Source organism: Cucurbita maxima, unplaced genomic scaffold (genome assembly GCF_002738345.1).
Source record: "Cucurbita maxima cultivar Rimu unplaced genomic scaffold, Cmax_1.0 Cma_Scf00045, whole genome shotgun sequence".
Classification (NCBI taxonomy): Eukaryota; Viridiplantae; Streptophyta; class Magnoliopsida; order Cucurbitales; family Cucurbitaceae; genus Cucurbita; species Cucurbita maxima.
In genome coordinates this window covers 762,379-788,261 of record NW_019272061.1, presented here as the reverse complement: position 1 = coordinate 788,261, position 25,883 = coordinate 762,379, and the positions used below count along the sequence as shown (strand labels likewise).

At 38.2% G+C, this 25,883-nt stretch overlaps 2 protein-coding genes and 23 non-coding genes across 25 annotated transcripts; all 25 read left to right on the top strand.

Annotated features, from left to right (window-relative positions):
• Positions 1 to 520: 520 nt before the first annotated feature.
• LOC111470460 lies at positions 521 to 2,000 on the top strand. The gene is made up of 3 exons (XM_023116014.1): positions 521 to 657; positions 1,030 to 1,261; positions 1,347 to 2,000. Exons 2-3 carry the CDS (start codon positions 1,058 to 1,060, stop codon positions 1,662 to 1,664), a joined length of 522 nt encoding a protein of 173 aa, XP_022971782.1. The 5' UTR covers positions 521 to 657; positions 1,030 to 1,057; the 3' UTR covers positions 1,665 to 2,000.
• Positions 2,001 to 4,587: 2,587 nt separating this feature from the next.
• LOC111470459 lies at positions 4,588 to 7,394 on the top strand. Its single transcript, XM_023116013.1, has 3 exons — positions 4,588 to 4,777; positions 5,265 to 5,470; positions 6,864 to 7,394. The coding sequence occupies exons 1-3, from the start codon at positions 4,679 to 4,681 to the stop codon at positions 7,132 to 7,134; spliced, it is 576 nt and encodes a 191-aa protein (XP_022971781.1). The 5' UTR covers positions 4,588 to 4,678; the 3' UTR covers positions 7,135 to 7,394.
• Positions 7,395 to 12,544: 5,150 nt separating this feature from the next.
• Positions 12,545 to 12,618, top strand: TRNAI-AAU. Its single transcript has one exon. It is a non-coding gene; the product is annotated as a tRNA-Ile (tRNA).
• Positions 12,619 to 13,063: 445 nt separating this feature from the next.
• Positions 13,064 to 13,137, top strand: TRNAI-AAU. Its single transcript has one exon. It is a non-coding gene; the product is annotated as a tRNA-Ile (tRNA).
• A 445-nt stretch (positions 13,138 to 13,582) lies between these two features.
• On the top strand, positions 13,583 to 13,656 carry TRNAI-AAU. Its single transcript has one exon. It is a non-coding gene; the product is annotated as a tRNA-Ile (tRNA).
• A 512-nt stretch (positions 13,657 to 14,168) lies between these two features.
• On the top strand, positions 14,169 to 14,242 carry TRNAI-AAU. The gene has a single exon. It is a non-coding gene; the product is annotated as a tRNA-Ile (tRNA).
• Positions 14,243 to 14,704: 462 nt separating this feature from the next.
• On the top strand, positions 14,705 to 14,778 carry TRNAI-AAU. Its single transcript has one exon. It is a non-coding gene; the product is annotated as a tRNA-Ile (tRNA).
• Positions 14,779 to 15,240: 462 nt separating this feature from the next.
• On the top strand, positions 15,241 to 15,314 carry TRNAI-AAU. The gene has a single exon. It is a non-coding gene; the product is annotated as a tRNA-Ile (tRNA).
• Positions 15,315 to 15,776: 462 nt separating this feature from the next.
• On the top strand, positions 15,777 to 15,850 carry TRNAI-AAU. The gene has a single exon. It is a non-coding gene; the product is annotated as a tRNA-Ile (tRNA).
• Positions 15,851 to 16,312: 462 nt separating this feature from the next.
• Positions 16,313 to 16,386, top strand: TRNAI-AAU. The gene has a single exon. It is a non-coding gene; the product is annotated as a tRNA-Ile (tRNA).
• Positions 16,387 to 16,847: 461 nt separating this feature from the next.
• TRNAI-AAU lies at positions 16,848 to 16,921 on the top strand. The gene has a single exon. It is a non-coding gene; the product is annotated as a tRNA-Ile (tRNA).
• A 477-nt stretch (positions 16,922 to 17,398) lies between these two features.
• TRNAI-AAU lies at positions 17,399 to 17,472 on the top strand. The gene has a single exon. It is a non-coding gene; the product is annotated as a tRNA-Ile (tRNA).
• A 173-nt stretch (positions 17,473 to 17,645) lies between these two features.
• On the top strand, positions 17,646 to 17,719 carry TRNAI-AAU. The gene has a single exon. It is a non-coding gene; the product is annotated as a tRNA-Ile (tRNA).
• Positions 17,720 to 18,181: 462 nt separating this feature from the next.
• Positions 18,182 to 18,255, top strand: TRNAI-AAU. The gene has a single exon. It is a non-coding gene; the product is annotated as a tRNA-Ile (tRNA).
• Positions 18,256 to 18,784: 529 nt separating this feature from the next.
• On the top strand, positions 18,785 to 18,858 carry TRNAI-AAU. The gene has a single exon. It is a non-coding gene; the product is annotated as a tRNA-Ile (tRNA).
• Positions 18,859 to 19,320: 462 nt separating this feature from the next.
• Positions 19,321 to 19,394, top strand: TRNAI-AAU. Its single transcript has one exon. It is a non-coding gene; the product is annotated as a tRNA-Ile (tRNA).
• Positions 19,395 to 19,856: 462 nt separating this feature from the next.
• On the top strand, positions 19,857 to 19,930 carry TRNAI-AAU. Its single transcript has one exon. It is a non-coding gene; the product is annotated as a tRNA-Ile (tRNA).
• Positions 19,931 to 20,374: 444 nt separating this feature from the next.
• TRNAI-AAU lies at positions 20,375 to 20,448 on the top strand. The gene has a single exon. It is a non-coding gene; the product is annotated as a tRNA-Ile (tRNA).
• A 462-nt stretch (positions 20,449 to 20,910) lies between these two features.
• TRNAI-AAU lies at positions 20,911 to 20,984 on the top strand. Its single transcript has one exon. It is a non-coding gene; the product is annotated as a tRNA-Ile (tRNA).
• Positions 20,985 to 21,778: 794 nt separating this feature from the next.
• Positions 21,779 to 21,852, top strand: TRNAI-AAU. The gene has a single exon. It is a non-coding gene; the product is annotated as a tRNA-Ile (tRNA).
• A 204-nt stretch (positions 21,853 to 22,056) lies between these two features.
• On the top strand, positions 22,057 to 22,130 carry TRNAI-AAU. Its single transcript has one exon. It is a non-coding gene; the product is annotated as a tRNA-Ile (tRNA).
• A 2,035-nt stretch (positions 22,131 to 24,165) lies between these two features.
• On the top strand, positions 24,166 to 24,239 carry TRNAI-AAU. The gene has a single exon. It is a non-coding gene; the product is annotated as a tRNA-Ile (tRNA).
• Positions 24,240 to 24,938: 699 nt separating this feature from the next.
• On the top strand, positions 24,939 to 25,012 carry TRNAI-AAU. Its single transcript has one exon. It is a non-coding gene; the product is annotated as a tRNA-Ile (tRNA).
• Positions 25,013 to 25,212: 200 nt separating this feature from the next.
• On the top strand, positions 25,213 to 25,286 carry TRNAI-AAU. Its single transcript has one exon. It is a non-coding gene; the product is annotated as a tRNA-Ile (tRNA).
• Positions 25,287 to 25,563: 277 nt separating this feature from the next.
• On the top strand, positions 25,564 to 25,637 carry TRNAI-AAU. The gene has a single exon. It is a non-coding gene; the product is annotated as a tRNA-Ile (tRNA).
• The last annotated feature ends 246 nt before the right edge of the window (positions 25,638 to 25,883 follow it).

Here is a 25,883-nt window from a genome sequence, read left to right as displayed (position 1 = left end):
TGGGAGAAGCAGTTTGTGTGAAAGTTGAAGAACAGTCCCCGTTCGGCCGTTGACCTCCGTTTTCTTTTGACGGTTCGACGTTTAACCCAGATCCGACGTGTCATTTTTCAACGCTCAAATGATGACCACGCGTCTCGCGTCACGTGCCTTTCTACCGACATGTAGGAAAATCAATGTCGCTATCCTACATGTCGTTCGTGTTGTTCCAACCTCATAAACTTCCAATTCCAACGATGTGAGTTTATAAAACTAATCAAATGCAAAATCGATTCAATTTTTTGTCCTTTTATGTTATTTATTTTTAAGTGTATTATTGTTGTTCAACGTCGCTTCCATAAAATTAAATTTAATAATATTTTCCTTAAATAATAAAAAAAAAAAAAAAAAAAAAGTGGGGTGAAGACAGAGGAAATCTCCCTGTCTCCTTCTCTATCTCTGTTTCTCTCTCTAGCTGTGCTTTGCTGTTGCCCAATAATGTATTACCCTTTTCTCTCTCTCTCCTCTTTTAATTTAATTTAATAATTAAGAAATCTGATTCTCATGTCGCCTTGCCCCATCTTATAACACGCTCCTCGTCTTCCTTCCTCCCCTCTCTCTCTTTCCGCTCAATATTTTCTCGGGAAAATTCATCTCTGCTTACACTCCCTTTCCCTTCAGGTATGGTTGCTCTTATGGCTTTTTTCTGCGACTCTGTTTCTTATTGCTTCTAACTTCCATGCTCTTCCACCTCAAACTTGCAATTTTCAGATCTCTGTACAACACCAATTACTTCCCACTTTCGTAACCTCTTGCATGATTCAGTTCAAAAAAAAAAGGAAAAAAAGAACCTGATTTTTGAGCTAGATCTATTGGGCGATTCACTTTTTCTGGGTTCTTGATTTTAATTTTTGTTTCTGTGAATTGGGGGGGTTTTTTTTCTTCTTGTTTGTGTTCAAGATGTGAACTTGAGCTGCTTGATTTTGATTTGTTTGACCAGATCTTGTTTTTCTCTTACATCTAATAAGGCTATACTCTTGTCCGTACTAACAGAGAGAAAAAAGAATCAAAAAGGAAGAAGATGAACCAGGTGGCGGTTCAACGGAACGTGTTTTCAGTGCGTGAAGAGATGATGAGAGCCGCAGACACCGACCGCCGTGAACGACTTGTTTGCCCAAAGCCTCGCCGTCTCGGACTCATTAACGCCACCGCCAACGACAACCCATTTAGACACCGTTTTGATTCCATAGCTGCCAATGATGCTTTGGATCTTCTCTTCTTTAAGGTACATAATTTTGCAAAGCTATTAAAACTCAAATTGATCCAACAAGAGGATTATTAATTAATTTGTTCTTGTGTGCGGTTAACAGGGAGGTTGTGATTTGGAGAATTTTAAGAGTAGTAGTACACAATTAGCCTCGTCGCCGCCGTATTTATGTGGGACGCCGCCCAGCAGAGTAGCTAACCCATTAATCCAAGACGCTAGATTTGGGAACGAGAAGCCAAAGATGCTCCCCGTCTTTTCGCCGGAGGTGGCTCCTCCTCCGTATTCGCCGCCTCCATCAACCGATCGGAATGGCGGCTGGGTTCGACCAAACTTCGGAAACATTCCAGCGGTGAGAATCGAGGGGTTCGATTGCCGTCTGGACAGGGAGAGGCGAAACCGCAGCATCCCTGCCCTGGCTTAACAAAAACCTAACCGATTTGAGCGGAGCCGATCCAATGATGTGGATGAAGAAGGAAAAAAACATTTTTTTCTACAAATTAAAAAATTGAAATTTAGAAAAAGGAAGGTTTTTGAGAAAAACACCATTATTGTATATAAGGTGGAAAGGAAATGAAAGTAAATATTATGTGAAGGAAAAGAGGGCCTTGTTAGGTTTGTGTCTATTTAGTTGAGTCGAGGGTTGATTGAGAGAGAGACAATTCATAGCAGCTTGTGAATGAGCAAACATGTACAAATGAAGCTGCAAATTAGGTATGAAACACAAGCATTCATATCTTAAATTTTCATTTCTCTTCTACCCTTTTGCTTCCTTCTTATGCTTTCATTTCCTACTTCCTCTACAAAATATATGACCCATTTCTTAATCATCTTATATTTGTAGTTAAGAGTGGGAAATTTTGAGTATAATCAACTGATTTATTGATGTTTATGGAGGTATTGTTAATTAGGTGTAAACGAGGTATGAAGGCTTTGAGTCTTATCTGTGAGGGTGAGGATAAACCATACATTAAGCGCACTGGGAGTGCCCATAGTTGAGATATTCTTTTCTTCATATTTAGTTTCTTGAAGGGTATCACCGTGTTCACTTTGATCCTCTTGATTCGCACTAGTTGGTCTTTCTTCAAACCGTATTTGCAGGACAAGGAAATGAAGGTCTTGATGATTGTGATTCCACCGAGCCATTTGAGCAAGATTGGGTCACTTGGAAACATGTGTTTTTGCTTGTTCATGTCATTTGTTGCCGTGTTGTTTCCTTCCCCATTGTTTGTTCTTTCAAATTCGAAAGGAGTTTTTGGAGTTAACTTTAGAAGGATTTCACACAAATTTTGTGAAGAAAGTCAAATTTGATTCTGACTTAGAGGTAGTGTTCCGTTAACCATTTTGGATAGATTTTGTACTCTATTACTTATTGCTGTGATTGACTAAAAATTATGAGAAAAATACAAATGTGTAGAAGGATTGAAGGTCTACAACTTTCATGAAGGAATCGTCTTGATTGAGTTTTCTACGAGAAGTTATGAAAAATCTTAAGAAATAATAAGCTAATCGAAGATTAGAAAGTTCGGTCCAGAACGAAAAGCATGAATTTTTTTTGCTTACTTTGAACATCCTTATTTCATCCGGAGGTTGAGTAAAAAATTCAAGAAAAATATGTCTAAGAAGGTGGATTAAGATGAAGAAACGAAATTAATTCGAATTTTGTGAGTTAAATTACAAAAATCCAAGTAAATAGTTTTAAAATGCAAATCTGACATTCATGGAAATCAAAATACGCAGGGAAAGAGAAAGAGGCCACCACGTGTCACTCAATGAATAGAGAAACATAGTGGAGCCCATGAATGACACGTGGCAGGAAATCGGTGGAGGACATCCAACGCTGAGGGTCGTCACCCGTAACGAACCAGACTAGGTCGACCCAAACCCGACCCAAGGGACCACACGTGACCCGAAATCCGGAGGCCCAAACCCAAAGCTCAACCCAACCTGACTGCAACCAACTCGCCTGCAACCTACAACTGTGCAAACTCCTCGCTCGTAAGAACCCCCTAGTGCGCGTGGCTGGTGTGTGGAGCGTGCGTGAGTGCCCTAACCTCAATTTTACTTGAATTAGGACCTACCAGATAAATTTTCAGAATTTGGAGATCCTAACATGTGGTAAAGCTAGCTTAGGAAGATACATTTAAGCAATTAACCACATAGATTTTGAGGAGTAATACTTATAGGAATCGCTAAGACATGCTAGCATGTGAGTATTTCTTAACTTAAGTGGTTATAAAATGCATGTTAAGGATGTCAGAAGGAAGTTTTTGGATGAATATATACTGTATGTATGTATGTATGCCCCCAAGATTTTTGAGAACCATGTGTCTTATGTATTATGTGAGGCTAGAAAGAAAATATGCATGACTAGAATACTAGTTGAGCTATAAGGATGAGTGTGGTATGTATGATGTAAGAAATTACAAGAATGCCACTATGATGAGATTTGTGATAAATGATGTTTTATATGCTTTCCATTGTGTTAAAACAGAGGATGGACTATTGTGATCTGTGCTTTTGGTGATTGATGGATGTTATCTCCCCTTTGAGTTTATTTGCTTGTATGCGTGCATGATATAGTATGTGTTAGCTCTAGGTATAAGACTGTGTGTTCTCCGTGTAGAGCATGCTTAGTATGTTTCCAATAGACCTTACACCATAGGATCTGTGTGCACTCAGAGATTTGTTTGATTTGATGACCAACTCCGAGCGTCCTTGAAATGAGAGATAAAATTTAAACCACCTAGACGTCCTAGAGACCTAGAAAACCACCACGATAACCCGGAAGAAAAATAAAGGTAGCCTATAGGCGGATAAGAACGGGTATATAGTGATTGTGATTGTGGAGCTTCCATTAAAAAGAAAAAAAGAAATAATTTAGGGGCATCTTCAACATCAACAATTCACAATTTAATAGACAAAAATAATCACATAACGCGTAAAACGGTTGATTCATAGGCCAAGCCCATGGGCCGAATTATTGGAGACAAAAATACTTGAGTGGCAAGTCTGATTACGAAGTCAAAAAGTTCCGACCAAAGTCCCCCTTTAATCCGACGGATGTCCGAAAGTTAACAAGAATAAAAAAAAAAAAAAGGCGATGAAAATAAAATAAATTATCTTTCTTACTCTACGTCGTCGTGATCCACAAAGTTTGTAATTGAGTTCTCCCGTAGGCTAACAAAACCAGTGTTTAAAGCTCCTAGCTACATGAGCAGCACGCTTTCTCTCATATGTATAAAATTCCGCGTGTAATTCACGTGCTAAAACCCCGCGTGGGATCTAACCAATCGGTCCTTTTCCTGACAACTTTCACGGCTTTTTTCACACCCTGCCGCCCACTATGTACAAAGGATTGCCCACACTTTTCTCACTCGCAGTCTTAAGCTCTTGGGAGCCTCTCTCAGTTCTCCCTGGTTGCGATTTGTGAGAGAAATGGAAGGCAAAGGGTCGACTCTGGTTCATCTTCTTGTGGTGGTTTTGTGTTTAGTAGCTTTTGGGTTCTCCATTGCTGCCGAGAGACGAAGAAGTGTGGTATGAGCCAACCCCCCTTTTTGAAATTTTGCTTTTACTGTTCGAATTATTTGTGCTTTTATGAATGTGGGGTTTTCTGAGCTGGAAAGTTTTTGCTTCTTTGTGATTTGATGTTGTTCTTGGATTGTTCTTGAATGGAGATTTGTGCTGAAATGTTTATTGATTCTTCTTCTTCTTCTTCTTCTTCTTCTATGTTTACTGCATTTTGAATCTTGTTTTCAATGGAGAGATGTGATTCATTATTTGATCTATAAATTAGTTGTCATTTGGATTTGGTTGGGCATCTTTTATCTAATACACTTCAGAAGTATCATCACGTCTGTATAACAATCAGGACCATTTAGCTTTGCATTTTGTATAATTCTGAAAGATGTGTAAAGTTAAGGCATGAAAATTGGAAACAGCACAAATTTACCACTTGGTTGTACTCCCTGGTGAAGTAAATTGAATATGCATTATGATGAGGGTTATGTATATACTTTAACAGGGGACTCTGTTTGAAGACAAGGAAAGGAACGCGACCTACTGTGTGTACGACTCGGATGTGGCAACTGGTTATGGTGTAGGAGGTTTCTTATTTCTTCTCTCTGGTGAATCATTGCTGATGGGTGTCACAAAGTGCATGTGTTTTGGGAGACCTTTAACCCCGGGAGGAAATCGGGCATGGGCTATTATTTACTTTTTATCCTCATGGTGAGAATTTCTTCTTCTTCCTTTTGTTATTCTAAAAGAACCACAATAATGTGCTGCTATTTGTGGAACAAATACTCTGTTATGCTCTTACCTCCTATGTTTTTACTACCATACATCTTATTCTTAGCAAGTTTGCATTCAGTTCTCAATATTTTTTTTTTACATGTTGCTAGGTTTTTGCTCTGTAAGTTCACCTTTGAGAGGTACATTAGTACGATGAAAACTCTAGCCAATTGGATGTAAGAACCCTTATGGATATGCAAACCCCTAGATCACAAATACCAAAGCTTTCAAATCAAGATGGTTTTATTCCAAATGATATGAAACTCTTGGAAATTCAATCTACCAACCTTATTGAAGAATAAAGCCTTTAGATTTAAAATATCCAAGAATCCCAAAACGTTAAGGAATCAGCCAAGGGAAATTAAAATCTAGATGACCTAGTTGATCAAATATCTTAAGGTAAGGAATGTAGCTCTAGGCTAAAAAAACGCACAAATGCTCTTTTTACTACTTTTTTCTAGCCTCTCTTACAAAGACAACATACATGACTTTATATACCCTCAAATGAAACTTTTAACCTTCCCGGAGACGTTTCAAGAGTTGTAACTTTCATAGTTTATAACAATAATTAATCATCATGTAAATGCATCTAAAAAGTAAATAAAAAATCTTAAAACTAAAAATACATGAAACACTATAGATCCAGAAATATTAGATTTCAATCATCCACCTAAGAATTTGTAACCATCCTGGATAAATGAAGCTCCACTTGAGGGAGCTTGAATCTATTGTTGCATGGATGGAGCTTGATTCTTCTTTAATGTGGCATTAAATGCAAACTTAAGTTGAACTTTAACAAATTTGACTTCCTTTAAGTTTATATTGCATGATTGAGATGTTTTGGTTCTTATCATAACCATTCTTAAAATTATAAAATATTTCTTCTAGTCTCGAGTCATTGCTGTGTATAGACACATAAACAAGTTCCACAATCCTGTGTGTGGCATTGATATTGTTTAAGGTACTACAAGAAATGTGCTACCCTTTTTCCTCTCTGCCATTTGAAATTCGAGGAGGAAGATAATTGATGTATTTAAAGTTTCCATGGCTGTTAAACTCCATGCCTTGATATGTGGGTTTTCTTTTCTACGGATCTGTTGATAGCATAGGTTAAATAAATGTAGCTGACCCAAGTTACGAAACTCGTATTTTATGCTACCTATAAACATTTGCTGATCATAGATTTATATGAACTTCTATTTCTAGTAGGCCCTTCCACCATTTTCTGCAAATATAACTCAAACTTGTTTAGGCGATGAGCCACACCTCAACTACAGGCTTTGTTTTTGCTCAAGACTAAAATCTTTTTAAACATCTTACAAATCTTCAGGGCAACATTTATAGTAGCGGAAGCGTGTCTAATCGCGGGTGCAGCGAAAAATGCATACCATACAAAGTATCGAGGAATGATATATGCTCAAAACTTAGCATGTGAAACATTAAGGAAAGGAGTGTTCATTGCTGGGGCAGTGTTTGTGGTTGCAACCATGATTCTTAATGTGTATTTTTACATGTACTTCACCAAGGCAACATCTTCTTCTCAAGCATCGCACAAAGCGAAGCGTTCGAGTTCAACGGTTGGGATGACAGAGTATGCCTAAATTCAATTCAATTCAAATGTGATAGGCTGGTTAAAGCTTCCATCATTGGCCTTCATTGGTGGGTTGGTGATGTTTATGATTATTACTGATTGTGATATAAAGTTTCATAGTCACTTTTTGTGGTTAAGATATGTAAACATGTCATGTAAGAACAGAAAATGGTTTGCTCAATATTCTGCAGCAATTTTCAAGTGGTTTGAAGCTGAAAATTTGAAGGGTATATTGATTTATATATGGTGCTTTTGAAGCAGACTTCAGAATGCTGCTCTGTCTGCTCATATTCCATTTCAATTGTTTTCATTGTCGGGTTGAATCGTCTTTGATTTTTATAGTTTTATTTCGTAAAAAATATGAGTTTTTTTATAAAGGCTAAATTAATAAAAATATCCTCAAGACAATTCCTTTAAAAATACTCTTATCATTCATTTTATATAGAAACGGCATATTTTATTGTCTAGGAGAAATTACGCTTACTTGTTTTTTAGTACAAGTAGCTACGGGGTTTGCTATGACTTTTTACTATTGTCCAATCGTTACTGAGGCTTTTGCTTTTGTTCAATATATAATGACGGAAGCTAACTTCAGTTCGGTTTCAAGTTTGTTTACGGTGGTTGAATAAATAGGAAAAGTTTAAAAAGTTTTAAAAATATTATTATTTATTTATTTATTTCAAAAATATGTTTGAAGTTTAAAAAGTTTTATTAATAATACCTTTGAATAAAAAAAATTTTAAAAATATTATTACCATTACTAATATATTTAAAAGATATTCATGGAATTTTAAAAATAAAATTAACATCCTTTGCCTTTATAAAAAAAATTCAAAAAAATTCTTACCTTCAATATATGAACAAATATTATCTATCGACATCTCGTAGATTATTTTTAAATTTTTTAATATTATTTCTGAAAGTTCATAAATATTTTTGAATTTTTTAAAATAATTTAAAAATATTTTCGAAGTTTTTAAAAAAGATTTAAGGTGTTTTTGTAGTTTTTAAAAAAGTTCAAGGGTGAAAATTTTAAAAACTCAAGGTATTTTCAAAACATTTTTGCAAAGTAAAAGGTATTTTTGAAACCCTTTTGAAAGTTGAAGAGTGTTTTTGAAACAAAATGTTAACCGTTACAAAAAAAAAAAAAAAAAAAAAAAAAAAAGTATTTTTGAACTTTTGTGCAAATTTGAGAGTATTTTTGAGATTTTTTTAAAAAGATTTGGGGTACTATTAAAACTTTAAAAAGTCTAAAAAGACCTAATTTAAAGATATTTTTATTAATTTACCTTTTTTTTTTAACCTATTTGAATAAAGTAGTGTTTGTTTAACAATCTCACACATGAAGTGGAGATAAATGTATTTTAAAAATATTATGTGCGTGCAAATTTATTTGGGTAGGTCGAATCTACCTGATTTGCATATATGAAAGCGATAATGTAAAATACAACATATATGTGTGGTGTGGTGGTTGTAACACAAATTTCAACATATTTGAGTTTAATTTTTCTAAAATCCAATGTTATCAAACACTAGTTTAGAAGATTGGATTTTACATTTAGCTGCTAAAAGTGAAATCCAACCTAAAAAACGAATACATATTAATTACAATTAGGTTAGCACATTGTTTAATACTATTTTTGTAAGCAAGAACAAAAAAAAAAAAAAAAAAAAATCAAGATTTTTAAAACTTTAAACTTAGACTCATCACAAATTAACTCTGATTTTCTTAGAAATATTATCAATTTAAACCGAATGTATGTATTGACTGAAAGGAAAAATAATTTAATAAAATTTTAAAATAAATCTTATTGGAGGGTAGAAATTGCATTACATTTTAATTATTAAAGGTAAACTTTATTTTTTTCTTTTTAAAAATGTGGTTGATCATAAAAATTTATTTTAGTAGAGTAAATAAATGTATTAAAAATAAGTAACTAATAATAATAATAAAGATAATATGTTTCTTGGTCTCATTTCCATTTCTATGTCCTCCATTCAAACATTATATGCTTTGGTTCAAAAAGATAAATTGTATGAGAAAGACAAAGATGTTAGAAAGGCCTAGTTGGTTAGAGTGTTATTCTAGAATGTACTTTGTCGTAAGGTAAGGCAAATGCAATGGTTGTGTGGTGAGAAGGAGCATACACTTACGTTGATTAGCCGTTTAAATCATTCTACATAGTTACTAGAATGTGCTTTGTCAAGGAAGCCTTACGCTGATTAGCCGTTTAAATCATTCTAAATAGTTACTAGAATGTGCTTTGTCAACTTCTTATTGAGAAAGTCATAGTTTATGTAGAGTGAGGATGTGAAACATTTGGTAAGGCCTATTATTAGCACAGTTCGTTAGAGCGTCGTGCTAATAACACTGTCTTGATTCCTCTCATTTCTCAATCTACGACCATTCACTGTGTGGTGAGGATGTGTAATATTTGTTGACAAAGCTCTAGTTTATGTGCAGTAGGAAAATGCAACGGTTGTGAGTGAGGATGTGTAACATTTGTTGACAAAGCCTTAGTTTATGTGCAGTAGGCAAATGCAACAGTTGTGTGGTGAGGATGTGTAACATTTGGCAAGACCTATTAGTTCTGTTGGTTAGTATCATTTACAATTCTATGACTTGATTCCTCTCCTTTCTCAATCTACGACCATTCACTTACGCCGATTAGCCGTTTATGTCGTTTGTTACTAGAATGTGCTTTGTCAAGAAAGCCATAGTTTATGTGTAGTAGGAAAATGCAACGAGTGTGGTAAGTTTATGTCGTTCGTTACTAGAATGTGCTTTGTCAAGAAAGCCATAGTTTATGTGTAGTAGGAAAATGCAACGACAGTGTGGTAAGTTTATGTCGTTCGTTACTAGAATGTACTTTGTCAAGAAAGCCATAGTTTATGTGTAGTAGGCAAGTGCAAAGTGTGGTAAGGATGTGTAACATTTGGCAAGGCCTATTAAGCTCAGTTGGTTAGAGCGTTGTGCTAATAACACGAAGGTCGCGGATTTGAAACTTGCGTCTTGATTCCTCTCCTTCTTTTTATCATTTACAATTCTATGTCTTGATTCCTCTCCTTTCTGAATCTACGACCATTCACTTATACTGATTAGTCGTTTAAATCGTTCTACATGGTTACCAGAATGTACTTTGTCAAGGAAGCTAGAGGTTTTTGTTAGCTTCTTATTGAGAAAGTCATAGTTTATGTGTAGTAGGCAAATGCACCGGACTTACTATCTCAGTTGGTTAAAGCCTCGTGCTAATAATGCAAAGGTCGTAGGTTCATGGACCAATTTTCTTTCATGTCTCGATTCCACTCCTTTCTCAATCTACAACTATTATTTACAATTCAATGTCTTGATTCCACTCATTTTTCAATCTACGACCATTCACTTACGCCGATTAGCTATTTATATCGTTCATTACTAGAATGTGCTTTGTCAAGATGTGTAGTAGGCAAATCCAACAACAGTACGGTGAGGATGTGTAACATTTGACAAGGTCTATTAGCTTAGTTGGTTAAAGCGTTGTGCAAATAACGTGAAGGTTCGAAACAACGACATTACGGTGATGATGGTCGAAGGTTCGAAACCTACATGGGCTGCAGTACGCAAATATAATAGCAGTGCCTATTAGCTTAGTTGGTTAAAGCTTCGGGCTAATAACATGAAGGTCAGGTTCAAAACCTACATGGGCCAATTTTTTTTTTCATTGCTTGTTTTTTCATCTAGAAAAGGCCTATTAGTTGGTTAAAACTTGCCAATTTTTTTCATCACTTGTTTTTTCATCTAGAAAAGGCCCATTAGTTGGTTAGAGCTTTTTTTTATCATTTACAATTCTATGTCTCGATTCCTCTCCTTTCTCAATCTACAACCATTCACTTACGCTGATTAGTTGTTTATGTCGTTTGTTACTAAAATGTGCCTTGTTAAAATAACCATAGTTTATGTGCGGTAGGCATATGCAAAGGCAGTGTAGTAAGAATATGTAACATTTGGGAAGGCCTATTAGCTCAGTTGGTTACAGCGTCGTGTTAATAATGCAAGGTCACAGGTTCAAAATCTGCATGGGCTAATTTTTTTCATCACTTGTTTTTTTCATCTAGAAAAGGCCTAGCATCGTGCTAATAACGCAAAGGTCGAAACCTGCATGCCAAAGGTTGTTCGAAACCTGCATTTTTTTTCATACTTTATATGTAGCAGGCAAATGCAACAGCAGTACGGTGAGGATGTGTTATATTCAACAAGGTGTATTAGCTTAGTTGGTTAAAGTGTCATGCTAATAATGCAAAGGTCATAAGTTCAAAACTTGCATAAGTTAATTTTTTTTCATCACTTGTTTTTTTAATCTACAAAAGGCCTCTATGACCATTCACTTACGCAGATTAGCCGTAGAATGTGCTTGTCAAGAAAGTCATAGTTTATGTGCAGTAGGCAAATGAAACGGCAGTGCGGTGAGGATGTGTAACATTCGGGAAGGCCTCTTAGCTCAGTTGGCTAGAGCGTCGTGCTAATAACGTGAAGGTCACAGATTTGGAACCTGCATGGGTCAATTTTTTAACAAGTGTGCTTTGTCAAGAAAGCCTTAGTCTATGTAAAGTAGACACATGCAATGGCAGTGCGGTGAAGATGTGTTCGGGAAGACTTATTAGCTCAGTTGGTTAGAGCGTCGTTCTAATTACGCGATTGTCGCAGGTTCGAAACCTTCATCAAGAAAAGGCCTCTACTTCCTTACTAGAATGCCAGCATGGGCCTCACCATTGACTAATTTTTTACATCACTTGTTTTTCTAGAAAAGGCCTATTACGACCATTGACTAATTTTTTACATTACTTGTTTTATTTTTCATCTAGAAAAGGCCTCTTACGACCATTAACTAATTTTTTTCATCACTTGTTTTTTTTTTTCATCTAGAAAAGGCCTCTTATGCCCATTGACTAATTTTTTTCATCACTTGTTTTTTTTTCATCTAGAAAAGGCCTCTTACGACCCTTGACTAATTTTTTTCATCACTTGTTTTTTTTCATCAAGAAATATCTCTACAACCATTCGCTTGCGCAGATTAGCCGTATATGTCGTTCGTTACTAGAATATGCTTTGTCAAGAAAGCCATAGTTTATGTGTAGTAGGCAAATGCAACGATAGTTCGGTGAGGATGTGTAACATTCGGGAAGGCCTATTAGAGGAGTTGGTTAGAGCATCGTGCTAATAATGCGACCTATTCGAAACCTGCATGGGCCAATATTTTAATCACTTGTTTTTTTCATCAAGGAAACGTCTCTACGAACATTCACTTACGCAGACCATTCACTTATGCAGATTAGCCGTTTATGTCGTTTGTTACTAGAATGTGCTTTGTCAAGAAAGCCATAGTTTATGTGCAGTAGGCAAATGCAACGGCAGTACGATGAGGATGTGTAACATTTGGGAAGGCCTATTAGTTCAGTTGGTTAGAGCGTCGTGCTAATAACGCGAAGGTCGCAGGTTCAAAACCTGCATGGGCCAATTTTTTTCAAGACTTGTTTTAATTTTTATCATCACTTTGTTTTTTTTCATCAAGAAAATGTATCTACAACCATTCAATTGCGCAGATTAGCCGTTTATGTCGTTCATTACTAGAATATGCTTTGTCAAGAAAGCCATAGTTTATGTGCAGTAGGCAAATGCAATGGCAGTGCTGTGAGGATGTGTAACATTCGAGAAGGCCTATTAGAGAAGTTGGTTAGAGCGTCGTGCTAATAATGCGAAGGTCGTAAGTTTGAAACCTGCATGGGCCAATATTTCTATCACTTGTTTTTTCCATCAAGGAAACGTCTCTACGACCATTCACTTATGCAGATTAGCCGTTTATGTCGTTTGTTACTAGAATGAGCTTTGTCAAGAAAGCCATAGTTTATGTGCAGTAGGCAAATGCAACGGCAGTACGGTGAGGATGTGTAACATTCGGGAAGGCCTATTAGCTCAGTTGGTTAGAGCGTCGTGCTAATAACGCGAAGGTCGCAGGTTCAAAACCTGCATGGGCCAATTTTACTCGTCACTTGCTTTAATTTTTATCATCACTTTGTTTTTTTTCATCAAGAAAATGTCTCTACAACCATTCAATTGCGCAGATTAGCCGTTTATGTCGTTCATTACTAGAATATGCTTTGTCAAGAAAGCCATAGTTTATGTGCAGTAGGCAAATGCAATGGCAGTGCTGTGAGGATGTGTAACATTCGAGAAGGCCTATTAGAGAAGTTGGTTAGAGCGTCGTGCTAATAATGCGAAGGTCGTAAGTTTGAAACCTGCATGGGCCAATATTTCTATCACTTGTTTTTTCCATCAAGGAAACGTCTCTACGACCATTCACTTATGCAGATTAGCCGTTTATGTCGTTTGTTACTAGAATGAGCTTTGTCAAGAAAGCCATAGTTTATGTGCAGTAGGCAAATGCAACGGCAGTACGGTGAGGATGTGTAACATTCGGGAAGGCCTATTAGCTCAGTTGGTTAGAGCGTCGTGCTAATAACGCGAAGGTCGCAGGTTCAAAACCTGCATGGGCCAATTTTTCTCGTCACTTGCTTTAATTTTTATCATCACTTTGTTTTTTTTCATCAAGAAAATGTCTCTACAACCATTCAATTGCGCAGATTAGCCGTTTATGTCGTTCATTACTAGAATATGCTTTGTCAAGAAAGCCATAGTTTATGTGCAGTAGGCAAATGCAATGGCAGTGCTGTGAGGATGTGTAACATTCGAGAAGGCCTATTAGAGAAGTTGGTTAGAGCGTCGTGCTAATAATGCGAAGGTCGTAAGTTTGAAACCTGCATGGGCCAATATTTCTATCACTTGTTTTTTCCATCAAGGAAACGTCTCTACGACCATTCACTTATGCAGATTAGCCGTTTATGTCGTTTGTTACTAGAATGAGCTTTGTCAAGAAAGCCATAGTTTATGTGCAGTAGGCAAATGCAACGGCAGTACGGTGAGGATGTGTAACATTCGAGAAGGCCTATTAGCTCAGTTGGTTAGAGCGTCGTGCTAATAACGCGAAGGTCGCAGGTTCAAAACCTGAAGGCCTATTAGCTCAGTTGGTTAGAGCGTCGTGCTAATAACGCGAAGGTCGCAGGTTCAAAACCTGCATGGGCCAATTTTTTTCGTCACTTGCTTTAATTTTTATCATCACTTAGTTTTTTTTCATCAAGAAAATGTCTCTACAACCATTCACTTGCGCAGATTACCCGTTTATGTCGTTCATTACTAGAATATGCTTTGTCAAGAAAGCCATAGTTTATGTGCAGTAGGCAAATGCAATGGCAGTGCTGTGAGGATGTGTAACATTCGAGAAGGCCTATTAGAGAAGTTGGTTAGAGCGTCGTGCTAATAATGCGAAGGTCGTAAGTTTGAAACCTGCATGGGCCAATATTTCTATCACTTGTATTTTCCATCAAGGAAACGTCTCTACGACCATTCACTTACGCAGACCATTCACTTATGCAGATTAGCCGTTTATGTCGTTTGTTACTAGAATGAGCTTTGTCAAGAAAGCCATAGTTTATGTGCAGTAGGAAAATGCAACGGCAGTACGGTGAGGATGTGTAACATTCGGGAAGGCCTATTAGCTCAGTTGGTTAGAGCGTCGTGCTAATAACGCGAAGGTCGCAGGTTCAAAACCTGCATGGGCCAATTTTTCTCGTCACTTGCTTTAATTTTTATCATCACTTTGTTTTTTTTCATCAAGAAAATGTCTCTACAACCATTCAATTGCGCAGATTAGCCGTTTATGTCGTTCATTACTAGAATATGCTTTGTCAAGAAAGCCATAGTTTATGTGCAGTAGGCAAATGCAATGGCAGTGCTGTGAGGATGTGTAACATTCGAGAAGGCCTATTAGAGAAGTTAGTTAGAGCGTCGTGCTAATAATGCGAAGGTCGTAAGTTTGAAACCTGCATGGGCCAATATTTCTATCACTTGTATTTTCCATCAAGGAAACGTCTCTACGACCATTCACTTACGCAGACCATTCACTTATGCAGATTAGCCGTTTATGTCGTTTGTTACTAGAATGAGCTTTGTCAAGAAAGCCATAGTTTATGTGCAGTAGGAAAATGCAACGGCAGTACGGTGAGGATGTGTAACATTCGGGAAGGCCTATTAGCTCAGTTGGTTAGAGCGTCGTGCTAATAACGCGAAGGTCGTAGGTTCAAAACCTGCATGGGCCAATTTTTCTCGTCACTTGCTTTAATTTTTATCATCACTTTGTTTTTTTTCATCATGAAAATGTCTCTACAACCATTCAATTGCGCAGATTAGCCGTTTATGTCGTTCATTACTAGAATATTCTTTGTCAAGAAAGCCATAGTTTATGTGCAGTAGGCAAATGCAATGGCAGTGCTGTGAGGATGTGTAACATTCGAGAAGGCCTATTAGAGAAGTTGGTTAGAGCGTCGTGCTAATAATGCGAAGGTCGTAAGTTTGAAACCTGCATGGGCCAATATTTCTATCACTTGTATTTTCCATCAAGGAAACGTCTCTACGACCATTCACTTACGCAGACCTTTCACTTATGCAGATTAGCCGTTTATGTCGTTTGTTACTAGAATGAGCTTTGTCAAGAAAGCCATAGTTTATGTGCAGTAGGAAAATGCAACGGCAGTACGGTGAGGATGTGTAACATTCGGGAAGGCCTATTAGCTCAGTTGGTTAGAGCGTCGTGCTAATAACGCGAAGGTCGCAGGTTCAAAACCTGCATGGGCCAATTTTTCTCGTCACTTGCTTTAATTTTTATCATCACTTTGTTTTTTTTCATCAAGAAAATGTCTCTACAACCATTCAATTGCGCAGATTAGCCGTTTATGTCGTTCATTACTAGAATATGCTTTGTCAAGAAAGCCATAGTTTATGTGCAGTAGGCAAATGCAATGGCAGTGCTGTGAGGATGTGTAACATTCGAGAAGGCCTATTAGAGAAGTTGGTTAGAGCGTCGTGCTAATAATGCGAAGGTCGTAAGTTTGAAACCTGCATGGGCCAATATTTCTATCACTTGTATTTTCCATCAAGGAAACGTCTCTACGACCATTCACTTACGCAAACCATTCACTTATGCAGATTAGCCGTTTATGTCGTTTGTTACTAGAATGAGCTTTGTCAAGAAAGCCATAGTTTATGTGCAGTAGGCAAATGCAACGGCAATACGGTGAGGATGTGTAACATTCGGGAAGGCCTATTAGCTCAGTTGGTTAGAGCGTCGTGCTAATAACGCGAAGGTCGCAGGTTCAAAACCTGCATGGGCCAATTTTTTTCTCACCTGTTTTAATTTTTATCATCACTTTGTTTTTTTTCATCAAGAAAATGTCTCTACAACCATTCAGTTGCGCAGATTACCCGTTTATGTCGTTCATTACTAGAATATGCTTTGTCAAGAAAGCCATAGTTTATGTGCAATAGGCAAATACAATGGCAGTGCTGTGAGGATGTGTAACATTCGAGAAGGCGTATTAGAGAAGTTGGTTAGAGCGTCGTGCTAATAATGCGAAGGTCGTAAGTTTGAAACCTGCATGGGCCAATATTTCTATCACTTGTATTTTCCATCAAGGTAACGTCTCTACGACCATTCACTTACGCAATCCATTCACTTATGCAGATTAGCCGTTTATGTCGTTTGTTACTAGAATGAGCTTTGTCAAGAAAGCCATAGTTTATGTGCAGTAGGAAAATGCAACGGCAGTACGGTGAGGATGTGTAACATTCGGGAAGGCCTATTAGCTCAGTTGGTTAGAGCGTCGTGCTAATAATGCGAAGGTCGCAGGTTCAAAACCTGCATGGGCCAATTTTTCTCGTCACTTGCTTTAATTTTTATCATCACTTTGTTTTTTTTCATCAAGAAAATGTCTCTACAACCATTCAATTGCGCAGATTAGCCGTTTATGTCGTTCATTACTAGAATATGCTTTGTCAAGAAAGCCATAGTTTATGTGCAGTAGGCAAATGCAATGGCAGTGCTGTGAGGATGTGTAACATTCGAGAAGGCCTATTAGAGAAGTTGGTTAGAGCGTCGTGCTAATAATGCGAAGGTCGTAAGTTTGAAACCTGCATGGGCCAATATTTCTATCACTTGTTTTTTCCATCAAGGAAACGTATCTACGACCATTCACTTACGCAGACCATTCACTTACGAAGACCATTCACTTATGTAGATTAGCCGTTTATGTCGTTTGTTACTAGAATGAGCTTTGTCATTTGCCATAGTTTATGTGCAGTAGGAAAATGCAACGGCAGTACGATGAGGATGTGTAACATTCGGGAAGGCCTATTAGCTCAGTAGGTTAGAGCGTCGTGCTAATAACGCGAAGGTCGCAGGTTCAAAACTTGCATGGGCCAATTTTTCTATCACTTGTTTTTTCCATCAAGGAAACTTCTCTACGACCATTCACTTATGCAGATTAGCCGTTTATGTCGTTTGTTACTAGAATGAGCTTTGTCAAGAAAGCCATAGTTTATGTGCAGTAGGCAAATGCAACGGCAGTACGGTGAGGATGTGTAACATTCGAGAAGGCCTATTAGCTCAGTTGGTTAGAGCGTCGTGCTAATAACGCGAAGGTCGCAGGTTCAAAACCTGCATGGGCCAATTTTTTTCGTCACTTGCTTTAATTTTTATCATCACTTTGTTTTTTTTCATCAAGAAAATGTCTCTACAACCATTCAATTGCGCAGATTAGCCGTTTATGTCGTTCATTACTAGAATATGCTTTGTCAAGAAAGCCATAGTTTATGTGCAGTAGGCAAATGCAATGGCAGTGCTGTGAGGATGTGTAACATTCGAGAAGGCCTATTAGAGAAGTTGGTTAGAGCGTCGTGCTAATAATGCGAAGGTCGTAAGTTTGAAACCTGCATGGGCCAATATTTCTATCACTTGTTTTTTCCATCAAGGAAACGTCTCTACGACCATTCACTTACGCAGACCATTCACTTATGCAGATTAGCCGTTTATGTCGTTTGTTACTAGAATGAGCTTTGTCAAGAAAGCCATAGTTTATGTGCAGTAGGCAAATGCAACGGCAGTACGGTGAGGATGTGTAACATTCGAGAAGGCCTATTAGCTAAGTTGGTTAGAGCGTCGTGCTAATAACGCGAAGGTCGCAGGTTCAAAACCTGCATGGGCAAATTTTTTTCGTCACTTGCTTTAATTTTTATCATCACTTTGTTTTTTTTCATCAAGAAAATGTCTCTACAACCATTCACTTGCGCAGATTAGCCGTTTATGTCGTTCATTACTAGAATATGCTTTGTCAAGAAAGCCATAGTTTATGTGCAGTAGGCAAATGCAATGGCAGTGCTGTGAGGATGTGTAACATTCGAGAAGGCCTATTGGAGAAGTTGGTTAGAGCGTCGTGCTAATAATGCGAAGGTCGTAAGTTTGAAACCTGCATGGACCAATATTTCTATCACTTGTTTTTTCCATCAAGGAAACGTCTCTACGACCATTCACTTACGCAGACCACAATATTTCTATCACTTGTTTTTTCCATCAAGGAAACGTCTCTACGACCATTCACTTACGCAGACCATTCACTTATGCAGATTAGCCGTTTATGTCGTTTGTTACTAGAATGAGCTTTGTCAAAAAAAGCATACTTTATGTGCAGTAGGCAAATGCAACGGAAGTACGGTGAGGATGTGTAACATTTGGGAAGGCCTATTAGCTCAGTTGGTTAGAGCTTCGTGCTAATAACGCGAAGGTCGCAGGTTCAAAACCTGCATGGGCAAATTTTTTTCGTCACTTGTTTTAATTTTTATCATCACTTTGTTTTTTTTCATCAAGAAAATGTCTCTACAACCATTCACTTGCGCAGATTAGCCGTTTATGTCGTTCATTACTAGAATATGCTTTGTCAAGAAAGCCATAGTTTATGTGTAGTAGGCAAATGCAACGGCAGTGCTGTGAGGATGTGTAACATTCGAGAAGGCCTATTAGAGAAGTTGGTTAGAGCGTCGTGCTAATAATGCGAAGGTCGTATGTTTGAAACCTGCATGGGCCAATATTTCTATCACTTGTTTTTTCCATCAAGGAAACGTATCTACGACCATTCACTTACGCAGACCATTCACTTATGCAGATTAGCCGTTTATGTCGTTTGTTACTAGAATGAGCTTTGTCAAAAAAGGCATACTTTATGTGCAGTAGGCAAATGCAACTGCAGTAAGGTGAGGATGTGTAACATTCGGGAAGGCTTATTAGCTCAGTTGGTTAGAGCGTCGTGCTAATAACGCGAAGGTCGCAGGTTCAAAACCTGCATGGGCAAATTTTTTTCGTCACTTGCTTTAATTTTTATCATCACTTTGTTTTTTTTCATCAAGAAAATGTCTCTACAACCATTCACTTGCGCAGATTAGCCGTTTATGTCGTTCATTACTAGAATATGCTTTGTCAAGAAAGCCATAGTTTATGTGCAGTAGGCAAATGCAATGGCAGTGCTGTGAGGATGTGTAACATTCGTGAAGGCCTATTAGAGAAGCTGGTTAGAGCGTCGTGCTAATAATGCGAAGGTCGTAAGTTTGAAACCTGCATGGGCCAATATTTCTATCACTTGTATTTTCCATCAAGGAAACGTCTCTACGACCATTCACTTACGCAGACCATTCACTTATGCAGATTAGCCGTTTATGTCGTTTGTTACTAGAATGAGCTTTGTCAAGAAAGCCATAGTTTATGTGCAGTAGGCAAATGCAACGGCAGTACGGTGAGGATGTGTAACATTCGGGAAGGCCTATTAGCTCAGTTGGTTAGAGCGTCGTGCTAATAACGCGAAGGTCGCAGGTTCAAAACCTGCATGGGCCAATTTTTTTCTCACCTGTTTTAATTTTTATCATCACTTTGTTTTTTTTCATCAAGAAAATGTCTCTACAACCATTCAATTGCGCAGATTAGCCGTTTATGTCGTTCATTACTAGAATATGCTTTGTCAAGAAAGCCATAGTTTATGTGCAGTAGGCAAATGCAATGGCAGTGCTGTGAGGATGTGTAACATTCGAGAAGGCCTATTAGAGAAGTTGGTTAGAGCGTCGTGCTAATAATGCGAAGGTCGTAAGTTTGAAACCTGCATGGGCCAATATTTCTATCACTTGTTTTTTCCATCAAGGAAACGTCTCTACGACCATTCACTTATGCAGATTAGCCGTTTATGTCGTTTGTTACTAGAATGTGCTTTGTCAAGAAAGCCATAGTGTATGTGCAGTAGGCAAATGCAACGGCAGTACGGTGAGGATGTGTAACATTCGGGAAGGCCTATTAGCTCAGTTGGTTAGAGCGTCGTGCTAATAACGCGAAGGTCGCAGGTTCAAAACCTGCATGGGCAAATTTTTTTCGTCACTTGTTTTAATTTTTATCATCACTTTGTTTTTTTTCATCAAGAAAATGTCTCTACAACCATTCACTTGCGCAGATTAGCCGTTTATGTCGTTCATTACTAGAATATGCTTTGTCAAGAAAGCCATAGTTTATGTGCAGTAGGCAAATGCAACGGCAGTGCTGTGAGGATGTGTAACATTCGAGAAGGCCTATTAGAGAAGTTGGTTAGAGCGTCGTGCTAATAATGCGAAGGTCGTAAGTTTGAAACCTGCATGGGCCAATATTTCTATCACTTGTTTTTTCCATCAAGGAAACGTCTCTACGACCATTCACTTACGCAGACCATTCACTTATGCAGATTAGCCGTTTATGTCGTTTGTTACTAGAATGAGCTTTGTCAAGAAAGCCATAGTTTATGTGCAGTAGGCAAATGCAACTGCAGTAAGGTGAGGATGTGTAACATTCGGGAAGGCTTATTAGCTCAGTTGGTTAGAGCGTCGTGCTAATAACGCGAAGGTCGCAGGTTCAAAACCTGCATGGGCAAATTTTTTTCGTCACTTGCTTTAATTTTTATCATCACTTTGTTTTTTTTCATCAAGAAAATGTCTCTACAACCATTCACTTGCGCTGATTAGTCGTTTATGTCGTTCATTACTAGAATATGCTTTGTCAAGAAAGCCATAGTTTATGTGCAGTAGGCAAATGCAATGGCAGTGCTGTGAGGATGTGTAACATTCGTGAAGGCCTATTAGAGAAGCTGGTTAGAGCGTCGTGCTAATAATGCGAAGGTCGTAAGTTTGAAACCTGCATGGGCCAATATTTCTATCACTTGTTTTTTCCATCAAGGAAACGTCTCTACGACCATTCACTTATGCAGATTAGCCGTTTATGTCGTTTGTTACTAGAATGTGCTTTGTCAAGAAAGCCATAGTGTATGTGCACAGATTAGCCGTTTATGTCGTTTGTTACTAGAATGTGCTTTGTCAAGAAAGCCATAGTGTATGTGCAGTAGGCAAATGCAACGGCAGTACGGTGAGGATGTGTAACATTCGGGAAGGCCTATTAGCTTAGTTGGTTAGAGCGTCGTGCTAATAACGCGAAGGTCGCAGGTTAGAGCGTCGTGCTAATAATGCGAAGGTCGTAAGTTTGAAACCTGCATGGGCCAATAGTTCTATCACTTGTTTTTTCCATCAAGGAAACGTCTCTACGACCATTCACTTATGCAGATTAGCCATTTATGTCGTTTGTTACTAGAATGTGCTTTGTCAAGAAAGCCATAGTTTATGTGCATTAGGCAAATGCAACGGCAGTACGGTGAGGATGTGTAACATTCGGGAAGGCCTATTAGCTCAGTTGGTTAGAGCGGCGTGCTAATAACGCGAAGGTCGCAGGTTCAAAACCTGCATGGGCTAATTTTTTCGTCACTTGTTTTAATTTTTATCATCACTTTGTTTTTTTTCATCAAGAAATTGTCTCTACAACTATTCACTTGCGCAGATTAGCCGTTAGCCGTTTATGTCGTTCATTACTAGAATATGCTTTGTCAAGAAAGCCATAGTTTATGTGCATTAGGCAAATGCAACGGCAGTACGGTGAGGATGTGTAACATTCGGGAAGGCCTATTAGCTCAGTTGGTTAGAGCGGCGTGCTAATAACGCGAAGGTCGCAGGTTCAAAACCTGCATGGGCTAATTTTTTCGTCACTTGTTTTAATTTTTATCATCACTTTGTTTTTTTTCATCAAGAAATTGTCTCTACAACTATTCACTTGCGCAGATTAGCCGTTAGCCGTTTATGTCGTTCATTACTAGAATATGCTTTGTCAAGAAAGCCATAGTTTATGTGCAGTAGGCAAATGCAACGGCAGTGCTGTGAGGATGTGTAACATTCGAGAAGGCCTATTAGAGAAGTTGGTTAGAGCGTCGTGTTAATAATGCGAAGGTGGTAAGTTTGAAACCTGCATGGGCCAATATTTTTATCACTTGTTTTTTTAATCAAGGAAACGTTTCTACGACCATTCACTTACGCAGACCATTCACTTATGCAGATTAGCCGTTTATGTCGTTTGTTACTAGAATGTTCTTTGTCAAGAAAGCCATAGTTTATGTGCAGTAGTAAAATGCAACAGCAGTACGGTGAGGATTTGTAACATTTGGGAAGTCCTATTAGCTCAATTGATTAGAGCGTCGTGCTAATAACGCGAAGGTCGCAGGTTCGAAATCTGTGTTTTTTTTCATTAAGAAAATGTCTCTACGACTATTCACTTGCGGAGATTAGCCGTTTATGTCGTTCGTTACTAGAATATGCTTTTTCAAGAAAGCCATAGTTTATGTGCAGTAGGAAAATGCAATGGCAATGCGGTGAGGATGTGTAACATTTTGGAAGGTCTATTAGCTTGTTGGTTAGAGCGTCGTGCTAATAACGCGAAGGTCGTAGGTCGAAGCGTGCATGGGCCAATTTTTTTCATCACTTGTTTTTTTTCATCTAGAAAAGGCATCTTACGACCATTGACTAATTTTTTTCATCACTTGTTTTCTTTTTATCAATAAAATGTCTCTACGACCATTCGCTTGCGCAGATTAGCCATTTATGTCGTTCGTTACTAGAATATGCTTTGTCAAGAAAGCCATAGTTTATGTGCAGTAGGCAAATGCAACGGCAGTGCGGTGAGGATGTGTAACATTCGGGAAGGCCTATTAGAGGAGTTGGTTAGAGCGTCGTGCTAATAATGCGACCTGTTCGAAACTTGCATGGGCCAATATTTTTTCATCACTTGTTTTTTTTTTCATCAAGGAAACGTCTCTACGACCATTCACTTACGCAGATTAGCCGTTTATGTCTTTCGTTACTAGAATGTACTTTTTCAAGAAAGCCATAGTTTATGTGCAGTAGGCAAATGCAGACAGTGTGATGAGGATGTGTAACATTCGGGAAGGCCTATTAGCTCAGTTGGTTAGAGTGTGATGCTAATAATCTGAAGATAGCAGGTTTGAAACATGCATGGGCCAATTTTTTTTATCAAGAAAAGACTTAGTCTTTTATGTTGTTCCTTACTAGGGCCCATTTTTTTCATCAAGAAAAGGCCTCTATGACTATTCACTTACATAGATTAGCTGTTTATGTCGTTTCTTACTAGAATGTGCTTTGTCGAGAAAGTCTTAGTTTATGTGTAGTAGGAAAATGCAACGACAGTGCGGTGAGGATGTGTAACATTCGAGAAGACCTATTAGCTCAGTTGGTTAGAGCGTCGTGCTAATAATGCGAAGGTCGCAAATTTGAAACCTGCATGGGCCAATTATTTCATCACTTGTTTTTTTCATCAATAAAACGTCTCTATGACCACTCACTTGCGTAGATTAGTCGTTTATGTCGTTCTTTATTAGAATGTGCTTTGTCAAGAAAGCCATAGTTTATATGCAGTAGGCAAATGAAACGGCAGAGCGGTGAGGATGAGTAACATTCGGGAAGGCCTATTAGAGGAGTTGGTTAGAGTGTCGTGCTAATAATGCGACCTGTTCGAAATCTGCATGAGCCAATACTTTTCATCATTTGTTTTTTTCATCAAGGAAACGTCTCTACGACCATTCACTTACGCAGACCATTCACTTACGCAGATTAGCCATTTATTTCGTTCGTTACCAGAATGTGCTTTGTCAAGAAAGCCATAGTTTATGTGCAGTAGGCAAATGCAACGGCAGTACGGTGAGGATGTGTAACATTCGGGAAGACCTATTAGCTCAGTTGGTTAGTGCGTCGTGCTAATAACGCGAAGGTCGCAGGTTCAAAACCTGCATGGGCCAATTTTTTCATCTTTTCATCACTTGTTTTCTTCATCTAGAAAAGGCTTCTTACGAAAGCCAACGGTGAGGATGTGTAACATTCGGGAAGGCCTATTAGCGCAGTTGGTTAGAGCATTGGGCTAATAATGCAACCTGTTCGAAACCTGCATGGGCCATTTTATGTGCAGGTTTTAGTTTATGTGTAGCATTCGGGAAGCGCGAAGGTCGTAGGTTTGAAACCTAATTTTTTTCATCACTTGTTTTTTTTCATCAAGAAAACGTAGGCAAATGTAACAGCAGTACGGTGAGGATGTGTAAAGTCTTAGTTTATGTGCAGTAGGCAAATGTAACAACAATGCAGTGAGGATGTGTAAAGTCTTAGTTTATGTGCAGTAGGCAAATGTAACAGCAGTGCGGTGAGGATGTGTAACATTCGGGAAGGCCTATTACCTTAGTTGGTTTGAGCGTCGTGCTAATAATGCAATGGTCGCAGGGTCGAAACTTCCACGGACCAATTTTTTTCCTCACTTGTTTTTTTCATCTTGACCATTCACTTCCATAGGCTAGATTAGCTTGAAAAAAGGCCTTTAAGACCATTCACTTCCACAGATTAACCGTGGGACAATTTTTTTAATGAGTGTGCTTTGTCAAGAAAGCCTTAGTTTATGTGGAGTAGGCAAATGCAACGGTAGTGCAGTGAGGATGTGTAACATTTGGGAAGTCCTATTAGCTCAGTTGGTTAGAGCGTCGTACTAATAATGTGAAGGTTGCAGGTTCAAAACCTGCACGGGCCAATTTTTTTCATCACTTGTTTTTTCCATCTAGACCATTCACTTCTGCTAGTTTTTTTGAAAAAAGGCCTTTAGACCATTCACTCCCGCAGATTAGCCGTGGGACAATTTTTTTAATGAGTGTGCTTTGTCAAGAAAGCCTTAGTTTATGTGCAGTAGGCAAATGCAACGATAGTGCGGTGAGGATGTGTAACATTCGGGAAGGTCTATTAGCTCAGTTGATTAGAGCTTCGTGTTAATAACGCGAAGATCGCAGGTTCGAAACCTGCATGGGCCAATTTTTTTCATCTAGACCATTCACTTCCACAGATTAGCCATAATTTTTTTAACGAGTGTGCTTTGTCAAGAAAGCCTTAGTTTATGTGCAGTAGGCAAATGCAACTATAGTGCGGTAAGGATGTGTAACATTCAGGAAGGCCTATTAGCTCAATTGGTTAGAGTGTCGTCCATTCACTTCCGCAGATTAACCGTTTATGTGTTACTAGAATGTGCTTTGTGTTAACAAAGAATCTGCATGGACTTTTTTATCACTTTTTATGTATAACATTCAACAAGGCCTATTAACTCAGTTGGTTAGAGTGTCATGCTAATAACGCGAAGGTCACAGGTTTGAAACCTGCATGGGCCAACGCCTTTTATGTCGTTGAAAATGCACACAACATTTATAGTCAGAAATGGGTTAATAATGCAAAGGGTGCAACCATTTCACTTACTCTATTGAGTTGTTCTTCTACATGGTTACTAGAATAAGCCATAAGGTTTTGTTAGCTTTTTATTGAGAAAGCCATAGTTTATGTGTATTAGGCAAATGCAATAATTGTGTTGTGAGGAAGTATATCAATAAGCAAGGTCTATTAACTTGGTTGGTTAGAAT